General features: G+C 42.0%; 1 protein-coding gene across 3 annotated transcripts in view; it reads right to left on the bottom strand.

Moving 5' to 3' along the window:
• Positions 1–10,504, bottom strand: part of ASAP1 (ArfGAP with SH3 domain, ankyrin repeat and PH domain 1) — a 368,734-nt gene that overhangs the window by 3,836 nt on the left and 354,394 nt on the right. For all 3 annotated transcript variants that reach the window (XM_084619542.1, XM_084619543.1, XM_084619541.1), the window contains 2 exons: positions 9,423–9,925; positions 7,113–7,235 (listed from right to left, as the gene is read on the bottom strand). In XM_084619542.1, the coding sequence (XP_084475668.1) occupies positions 7,113–7,235; positions 9,423–9,925 (626 nt within the window). The remainder of the gene's footprint in view (positions 1–7,112; positions 7,236–9,422; positions 9,926–10,504) is intronic.

The raw sequence follows: 10,504 nt of genomic DNA, 5'->3' as shown, positions 1-10,504 counted from the left end.
TTAACATGTCTGGGGATGGGGTGGAAATCCTCCAAGGACATCTCATTGAAGCTGTCCTGGAGTTACTCCCAAAGCCTTTGCAAAAGGTTTCTGAGGAGGGCAGCCTTATTGCATCCTCCATGGTAGGACACTTTACCACGGCAGGCCAGTAGCACATAGTCTGGAATCACTGCATAAGAAAGCATGGCAGCGTGTGGTCCCAGTGTTTGCTGGCATTCAAGCAACATCCGTTCTTTATCTCTCTGTGTTATCCTCAGGAGAATGATCTCGTTCATGGTCACCTGGTTGAAATAGGGGAATTTTATTAAGGGGACATCAGAGGTGGCCGTTCCTGCTGGGCTGTTTGCCTGTGACTGAAAATAAATCATCCCCACTGTTAGCCACGTGGTGGGGGGAGGGGTGAAGTGATCATCCCAGAGAATTGGGTGTGTATCGGGGGGTTAGTGCTGCACATTAACCCGAAAACATCAGCCCCTCCTTTTAAATGGCCAATGTGTCTTTTTCAATTTTAATCTCCCTTTTTTTCCTCCTGCAGCTGCAAATGTTTCAACACTGTGACTAGCATCTCCGTCCCAGAGGCTAGCACAGATAAGAAGGTGAAAAAAAAACGCACTCGTGATTAAATGTTCTCTGAGCTCATGCCGTCCACCCAAACTGAAAGAGTCCAGCAGAATGCGTGGAGGTAGACAATAGCAGAGTCCAGGAAAGCACAAAATGAACGTGAGGACAGGAGGAATGTGCAAGAGGATAGATGGCTGGAGCAACAGGAGAGGTGGCGGGATCAAGAGGAAAGGTGGCGGCAGCATGATGAAAGGATGCAATGCTGAGACTTCTGGAGGATCAAACTGATATGCTCCGGCGTATGGTTGAGGTGCAGGAAAGGCACAGACCGCCACTGCAGCTCCGGTGTAACCAACTGCCCTCCTCCCCAAGTTCCATAGTCTCCTCACCCAGACACCCAAGAATGCTGGTTTTCAAAGCTTCTCTGATGCGCAGCGTGCCCTGCTGTGCTCTTCTAACTGCCCTGGTGTCTGGCTGCACGTAATCAGCGGCCAGGCTATTTGCCTCAACTTCCCACCCCACCATAAACGTCTCCCCCTTAGTCTCACAGATATTTTGGAGCACACAGCAAGCAGTAATAACAATGGGAATATTGGTTTTGCTGAGGTCTAACCGAGTCAGTAAACTGCGCCAGTGTGCTTTTAAACGTCCAAATGCACATTCTACCACCATTCTGCACTTGCTCAGCCTATAGTTGAACAGCTCCTGACTACTGTCCAGGATGCCTGTGTATGGCTTCATGAGCCATGGCATTAAGGAGTAGGCTGGGTCCCCAAGGATAACTATAGGCATTTCAACATCCCCAATGGTTATTTTCTGGTCTGGAAAGTAAGTCCCTTGCTGCAGCTGTTCATAAAGACCAGAGTTCCTGAAGATGCGAGCATCATGTACCTTTCCTGGCCATGCCACGTTGATGTTGGTGAAACGTCCCTTGTGATCCACCACTGCTTGCAGCACCATTGAAAAGTACCCCTTTCGGTTTATGTACTGGCTGCCTTGGTGGTCCGGTCCCAAGATAGGGATATGCATTCCGTCTATCGCCCCACCACAGTTAGGGAATCCCATTGCAGCAAAGCCATCCACTATGACCTGCACATTTCCCAGAGTCACTACCCTTGATAGCAGCAGCTCAGTGATTGCACTGGCTACTTGGATCACAGCAGCCCCCACAGTAGATTTGCCCACTCCAAATTAATTCCCAACTGACCTGTAGCTGTCTGGCGTTGCAAGCTTCCAGAGAGCTATTGCCACTCGCCTGTGAACTGTGAGGGCTGCTCTCATCTTGGTATTCTGGTGCTTCAGGGCAGGGAAAAGCAAGTCACAAAGTTCCATGAAAGTGCCCTTACGCATGCAAAAGTTTCGCAGCCACTGGGAATCATCCCAGACCTGCAACACTGTGCGGTCCCACCAGTCTGTGCTTGTTTCATGGGCCCAGAATTCAGCGTTCCATGGCAAGAGCCTGCTCCATTGCCACCAGGATGGCCAAACTGCCGGGGCCTGTGCTTTGGAGAAGTCTGAGCGGGCTCCATACTTGCCGTGGTATGGCGTCTGCAGGAGAGCAGAGTTGCAGGAGAAGTGGTGGTTGGATAAGCAGTTTTGCATACCTACTGCACCGTCTGCTGCTAGGACACAACAGCTGAGCAGGCTGCATGCTTGCCGTGGTATGGCGAGACAAGAGCAGCCGAGCAGAGTTGCAGTGGAAGCAGCCCTGCGAGACCACCAGGAGGGTAGGAGAGAAGAGTGGTGGATGATGATGGTAATATAGCGGACCTGCGAGGTGGATTCATAGCATCAGGAGAGCAGAGTGGCAGCGGAAGCGGTGGATGACTATGATGGTTAGCAGTCCAACTGCACTGTCTGCTGAAAGCAGTATGGTGCCCGCATGGAAAATAGGTGCGAAACGATTGTCTACCGTTGCTTTCACGGAGGGAGGGGCGACTGACGACATGTACCCAAAACCACCCACGACAATGTTTTTGCCCCATCAGGCATTGGGAGCTTAACCCAGAATTCCAATGGGCAGCGGAGTCTGCGGGAACTGTGGGATAGCTACCCACAGTGCAACGCTCTGAAAGTTGACGCCAGCCTCGGTACTATGGACGCACTCCGCTGACTTAATGCGCTTAGTGCATTAGTGTGGGGACACACACGATCAACTGTATAAAATCACTTTCTAAAAAATCGACTTCTATAAATTCGACCTATTTTCTTAGTGTAGACACATCCTTACTCTTCAATATCTCCCACTGTCAAACATAGACATTGGAGTTTTATTTTGTTTTATTTGGATTAATATAGTCCTCTGTCTACCTTGGTTACAACAATATTTGGATTTGTAAAGAGATCAGTAACCAACACCAAACATTGCTGTAACTGGGATAAATAGGGGGACAAGTTAAATGAACTGGAATGAAAGGATCACGGTTGTAATGGTAGATCTGGAAGTGTCACATATTCCACTGAACTAAACACAGAGAGGAGAGGTTCTCTTGGCTGTCAGATTAAACTATAGTTATCAAACTGTATCTTGTAAGAGAACTGCTACAAACTCACTCCAGAATAAGGAATCTTGGGACTTCCCTACCCTAGGAAGCCGCCTGTGGATGAAAAGAGCAAAAGAGAAACCTACAAGTTTGCTAAAAATGGGAAGTTACCTGGAATAATTCTATAGATGTGGGTAGAAGAAATCCAAGCAAAGCATTACATACCAAACATGAAAAAGGAGCAGGTGATGAAGGGTGCCCACCCCCCAAGCAAAATAGAGCACCAATGATGTCTGTCACTCATGTTTACAAAAGGATAGATCCAACAAATCTCAATAACTTGCAAATGAGGGGACCAACCATGCCCCACACATCAAATTTGTACAGGAAACAGTTTGCAAGCAATCCACAGCATAATATACATTCATAAAGAGAGATCCAAGCAGTTTCAAATAATGAATCAGTCATTATCTTGTGTGTGGACATTTCACAAACGGGAGAAAAGCTAAATAATTTGTCCACTACACACAGTTTGCCGAACTCTAGTTAACGGTATCGGAACAGCATGCCTTGATTTATTGTACAGTCAGTCCTCTTCTAGCTCTTAATTCTTCTACGTTGAAGATTTACCTTCTGGTTCACTGTTTTCAGTATTGTAATGTGCCTCTCACTGCTCTATAGGTTATCAAAATGGAGAGGGGGAATAGGTGAGCCCATTGCTACCCCCTATGGAGTCAAGACTTTGAAGCAAATGGCCCAACAGCCCTCATCCCCCAATCCCAGAAGCACCAGGTGATTCAGAGCCCTTCATGGAATTTCCCAGGGGAATAACCTTTTAAGAAGGTCCCAGCATCCTTCATGAAGGAGAGACTCAGCAACCACTGCCAGCAGCGTCAGAAGATGGGACAAGGGGACAAGCAGAGGCTACCTCTCCCCAATGGTGCTAAGACTTTGGGGGCACATGGCCCCAGCAAAAGCCTTCTCTTTCCCAGCAGTACAAGGTGGTGAGTCATTCACAGCCTTGGGAGCCCTGATGAGGTCCACAATTCTGGAGTTTTTCAGCTGTTCTGGGGACCTGGGTGTAAGTGTGTGTGGGGGGGGGGGGGGAGAGGGAGGGTAACTGAGTAAGCAGTCAGGTAATGGGCAGGCCTCAGTGTAACCTTCCCAGCCTCAAATTGTAGTTACCACACCATAAACTCCATAAACGATCAGCGTACTTTCTGTCTTTTGTACCTGACATCTACAGGACCCACCCGTGTCCTGTGCAGAGCAGCAGAGAATGGGACCCTGATTCTAATTGTGGCCTCTGAGTGCTGCTGTAATAACACCATTGCCACATCATCTGAGTTCCTGCGAGCCATTTCTGCACTCTGAAGATAGGCAAAACCAAGAGTTATCAAGTTTACAAACTGAATGATCCAGAAAAGCCATAATAAATTCAGAAAAAATTAGTGCTCCCATGTCATTATACAAATTAGGTAGAGTATCTCGCTAGAGATTTGAATTGCCTAAGGCACAGTCCTGAACTATTAGGGAGATGGAATAGATGATATAATAAGTCTTTTCAGTATCTAACTTCTATGATGTGTCAATTTCTTCTTGGTTTACCTTGTCATACCTACATATGGACTGCAGAATATATAGGGCTCAATTAAAAAAAAAGACACTGTTCAATGGTTTTTGACAAAAATAGGTATTTTTGTTTGTAAAAGATGCATTGACATACATAGATGCAAGTGTCACACTGGGAAATTGCAATTGTGCATGCAGCTGGATCTTTTGCAAACAAAATCTTAGGTACACATTTCTGAAAATTAGGCATTATTTTAGCACTATCCATTGTTTTGAACTTCCTAGAATCCCAAAGCTAAATAAATTGATGAAAGAGAATGAACCTTAACTCCAAATTTCCTTTTGTCAGTCTTCACCTTTAAATAATGCGTATGAAATGTAATTTCATTTTTGAAAAAGAATGTATGAACAAATATAAATAAATTAAAGGAGATAAAAGAAATGTTTCCACAGATATTATAAGTGAATACTAGATGTTGGAATCACGAAGACAAAAGAGCCATTAAACTGTCAGTTTGGCTTTGACTCAAAGACACATAAGTGATTAATGCATTAGAAATCTGCAGGATGGATGGCCCATGACATATTGATAACATATAAGACCTCTTGTTTCTCAATGTGAATGGAATGGTTACTACTGACATTCACAGACATACAACACATCTATCCATTTATCAGTGATTCATTGTCAATACAAATGAATGAGGCACATCTATTGGCCTGATGATAACTGTGTGTCCAGACAGATAGACAATATAATGGACAAGTTCAATAAATTCCATTTTCAAGATCTGAAATTTCAGGATTATGTGGACATCCAGCAGACCATTTTCGGAGATTTCACAGCCGTTTACTGATATTTATTTTGACTGTATGTAATTATACACAGATTGGGAGAACAGCCATATGTAGCAGTGCAGTTACCTGCATTAGCACTATAAGAGAACCTCTGTTTCCCTTCCCCACTGTTTCCTCCTCATTGTGAGGAAGAGAAATTAAAAACGTAAAATGTTTTAGCATCTTTCATCTGGGCACCAGTCCTTTAATATTTTGCACTGAGTCTGAATTCTGACAGGAAATCCTGAGTGTGGTAATCAGAGAGAAGAAACATTGTATCTGGCACAGACCCCAGACATTATGGACAGCACTGCAGCTGGACTGGTGCACTAACACCTGCTGGGACAGTGCAGCAGTAGGAATTACATTTTTATTGGTAAAATTTGTCTCACTTTCCTTCCTTACAGCTGAGGCCTGGGGAAGCAGGATTCACTAGGGCTTGGGAGGAAGCTAGCAGAGGATGAAGGAAGGATTGGGCCTAAGGCTAGGTTTGAGAAACTGTGAGGTTACCAACAGATTGAAAATTGGATCAGGTCCAGGAACACAGAAGCAGTGGAGTGGGATCCAGGAGGAAGACAGAGGGTAAGACGAGTAAACTGCAGAGTAAGGACAAAACTGATCAACTGCATGTAATTTAGGAGGGGAAACCAACAGTGCATGGGATTAATTACAACAATCATATTCACAGCAACTGTTGTTAACTAGCTTAATGTTGCTGGTGAATTCAGACAAGAACCATATTTTATCATAAAGAAAAGGAGTCCTTGTGGTACCTTAGAGACTAACCAATTTATTTGAGCATAAGCTTTCGTGAGCGCATCCGATGAAGTGAGCTGTAGCTCACGAAATAAATTGGTTAGTCTCTAAGGTGCCACAAGTACTCCTTTTCTTTTTGCGAATACAGACTAACACGGCTGTTACTCTGAAACCTGTCATATTTTATCATGTATCAACAAAGGTACACACACTGTTTAAATGGAATAATTTGCAGGGGAGGGGAAATCTGAAACTACCTCATTTAGTGGAAAGCTGGTGCATTCCAAAGGCAACAAAATATTGCATTTCAGAAGCATCTCTGAGGCTGGCAGGGATAGTTTTAGCAATATCCAGGGAAAACTGTCTCCCCACAAAAGCAGGTAAATTCCTTGCCTGTACACACCCATTCTCCTTCAATTTAAATACTGGATGCAAGTTTACATAAATGCTGTTGCATAATTTTTTGACAAAAGATGCAAACAGTAATGCAAATTATGTACAATACATGGTATGTTGTCACTGTCCAGTTAGTTTCCTCTAGTCTAGGGTAAAGGAAGGAATCAAATAAACTTGGAATAGCAGCAGTTCAAGAATCAAAGAGCATATAAGGTCTCTCAGTAAGTTCAATCGTCTGAAAACCTATGAAATGGAGTCAGTTTTTGCTGCTGTCCCTAGTAGTTGCTAACACCATTAAGAATGGGAGTCTGCATTTAAGTCCCTATGAAGCATAAAATAATTGAATTTCTCAATGAAGTATGATTGGTCTGATGTTCAAGAGCTTTAAGTAGGTCAAATAAGGTGTAGCATATAGAAACTATGAGTACGCTAGCTGCTACTCAGATGAGAGTAATGCCCAATAAAGTGTCAATTATACAGAATTTTCATAAAAGGAGAGATACATACCCACCACTCTTGGTCCTCTTCACCAGTTACTATAATTACTTCTCCTTCAACAAATGTAAGCTCATCATCATTGTCTGCTTGACAGTCATAAATGGTCTTCACTCTCCTAACTTTGTTTTTCCCCTAAAAAGTAAATACAATTTTAGCTGAAAGAGCTGAGAAAGGGGATAAATATATAGAATTTAAATTTGGAGTTTTGGCTATGATTTATTCTACAAATCCAGTGCATTTTACCAGCAGTTTGTATCTCTGATTGCAGGGGGAACCCTGCCCTCCCCATTTCCCCTGCCTGCTCCCCAGCTCATCATGCCAATGTGCCTTGTTTCATCAAGGTTTTTAAACAACTATATCTAGATTATATAGTCTGTATTCAAAAAAACAATGTTAGAAAGCCTGACATCTAACTACTTCCTAATTAAATGATTTAGGTCCCACCTATACTTACTTAGACTAGAAAATAGTTTTAACAATGGCTCTGTCATGGTCTTAGTCTATATACACTATCCCTTTAATGTGTATTAGAATTAAGAACTGGCCAAAACCAAATTAAAATCCAATCGCCGATGAAATTCAGAAAGATAGGGGAACTAAGGAAGTTACTGAATTCAAACCCCAGTATCTATACCTCTACTAAAGTTTTGGTTCCAGGTCCAGTGCAAAACCAAAATGAACCTATTCTTTGGTTCTGGAATAGACATAGACTAAATCTAGCAAGACAATATTTTCATGAAATTTTGACTCAATGGCTGAAATTCCACATGAAGATCTACTCTAAGATGAGTGGCACTATTTTAGGCTGCTCTCTCATGAGAATGGCTTGTGTTAATTATTCTGAACCCAAACACAATCAGTAGGTCTGATTCTGCGCTAGACTGTCAATTCATATCCAAACACTGCCCCTCTCTAGATGCAGCCTGTTTTTCTGGGAACTGTGTAAACAGTTTCCAAACTTTACTACCTTGCAAGTATATGATCTGTTATTGTATATCACATTTCAAACACTCAAAGACTAAAGGAAGGCAAATGATAAAAGTTTCAGAAGCAACAACTAAGAAGGATGGTAAGCAAACCATGCAAGCATAGTCAATAAGACAATGTGAGATTCTAAAAAAATAAGATTGAGGTGGAGATGGCACCTGTTTGCAAATATATAAAGGAATATTGTATAAAAGGGAAGGGATCCATTAGTCAAAACTGGATTTAATATGATGTACTAAAAATCACATTAAATATTAAGAAAACCTTTACAAACTTCAAACCAGTTAGGCAAGAGAGCAAACTATCATGTCTTAGGGTATGTCTACACTACCCGCTGGATCACCAGGCAGCAATCGATCCAGCAGGGATCGATTTATCGCGACTAGTCTAGATGTGATAAATTGATCCCCGAGCGCTCTCCCGTCGACCCCTGTAATTGTGAATAACATAGCTGAAGTCGACATACTTAGATGGACACTGTGGTGAAGATACCACGATAAGTCCATCTAAGTATGTCGACTTCAGCTATGTTATTCACCCCCCACCCCAGTGTAGACCAGGGCTATGTAAATTAGATGAAGATAAACTGTTCCTATTATACCTAAGTTTGTTAGATGTGAATTACATTAAAGTGTAGTGGTGAGAACTCCAGATTGGGTTCCAGTTCTGTTCCCACCTTTGCCACTGACTTGCTCCACGACCTTTGGCAAGTCAAAATTTCCCTCTGTGCTTCTATGGGCCCTTTTGTAAATACAATGATACTTATGCACCTTTGTTAAGCATATAGGTGCTAAATATTTGAACTATTACATTGTGAAAGTTGATTTTTTGTGGTTGACATTTTAAGTTTTGTAACAATTATTAAAAAGGAAGTTTAAAATAAAACCTATTAAACCCTTTTCTAAATATGTTCAAAATCAAATATATGTCCCAGTTATATTATATGTAGGAAACAGAGAGCAAAGAATTAAAGTCAGAAAGCTTTAAAAATGTTTTTAACTCCTTAACGCTCAGAAAGTCGCCACATATTGCAGAAACATAATTTGCACCCTTAACACTGCCAAAAATGCTCTGGTGAATTTAAATGGAGTGCCTTGCTCCCAGACCTGACCTTTTAATGTTTTTATACTCCTTTTGGCATGCAAGAGGCTTTACCATCAGAAACATTATCTGTTGAAACCGTTCAAAAGCATACATCTGTGCTCAAATTTGTGAGTTGTTGCCTGTTTTGTGCACATAACTCAAGTGCAGTCTTTTTGCAAATTTAGCTTTAGGAGAACTTCAAAGCTTGCCATGAGGCTTTCAGCACGTTGGAATAATAGAACTACCCACCATATTTATTTTCCTGGGAAGCGGCACTGGGGTCTCTGGCAGAGTATGTGTCACATCATTAGAATCTTCAGATACTTGCTTTTGGACGGTATCTCTAGAGTGTACATTTGGAGAAAGATCTATGGAGTGAGATTTCTGATTTGCCTCTGAGGGCTGAGGCTTTGGTGATGATTCTCCAGCTTGAGTTTTAACCAATACCTCTCCTAGCTGAGGTTTTGGAGGCAGGTCCTTCATTTGTGGCTTTGGTGGTAAGTCTCCAAGTTGTGGTTTTGGTGGCAAATCTCCAAGCTGAGGTTTTGGGGGTAATTCTCCTGGTTTTGGGGGTAGTTCTCCAATTGGAGGTTTCTGGGTGAGTTCCACAGGCTGAGGCTTTGGGGGCAAGTCTCCAGGTTGTGGTTTCTGTGGCAGATCGACAGACTGTGAAGACTTCTGAAAGATTTCCAGGTGTTGATTAGATCTATCTATTGAAAGATGATGACTGGTTTCTATTTTTCTTAGTGCCACTAAAACAGAAAGCAAAATCAGGATATTTTCACATGTATTTCACGGACAGACAGACAGTCTCATTTCCCCATATTACATTTAAGGAGAATCTGAAGTATGCAAGACAACTTCTTTTCTTCTAGAAAGATTTATTTACATCATACAAAATACAGAAAGAGAATTTCTATTTCAGGCTAACTCCAAGTACAGATATCGACAATAAAAGAAACTAAAAAGCTCAAGACCTAGCAGTTATCTTCAATAACTGAAGATGTCAGACATACTCTGAGTTACCTTTCACACATTTTAAATAAAACACTATTTCCCAACAGTTGAAATTAATAAGCAATATTATATTTGTGATGTAAAAGAAAGGATTGAAATTTTAAACAACGATATTGCCTTGTAGTTTATCTACAAGAGCTGGAAAATACGCAGGTCCTTTCAATCAACATTTATTTTTACATTTTCTTAGTTTCACTGCTCTTTCTTCCTTAGACTCGTCCATTAAGTGTGCCAAGCAAAACTTGACTGGCATGAGTGTACTTAGCTATATTTTACAGGTATATATGTATGAAGCCTGATACTGAGAGAGTAAG

The sequence above is a fragment of the Lepidochelys olivacea genome (genome assembly GCF_965140295.1).
Source record: "Lepidochelys olivacea isolate rLepOli2 genome assembly, chromosome: 2".
Lineage (NCBI taxonomy): Eukaryota > Metazoa > Chordata > Testudines > Cheloniidae > Lepidochelys > Lepidochelys olivacea.
The sequence above is the reverse complement of the archived record's forward strand: the minus strand, read 5'-3'. Positions and strand labels throughout refer to the sequence as shown.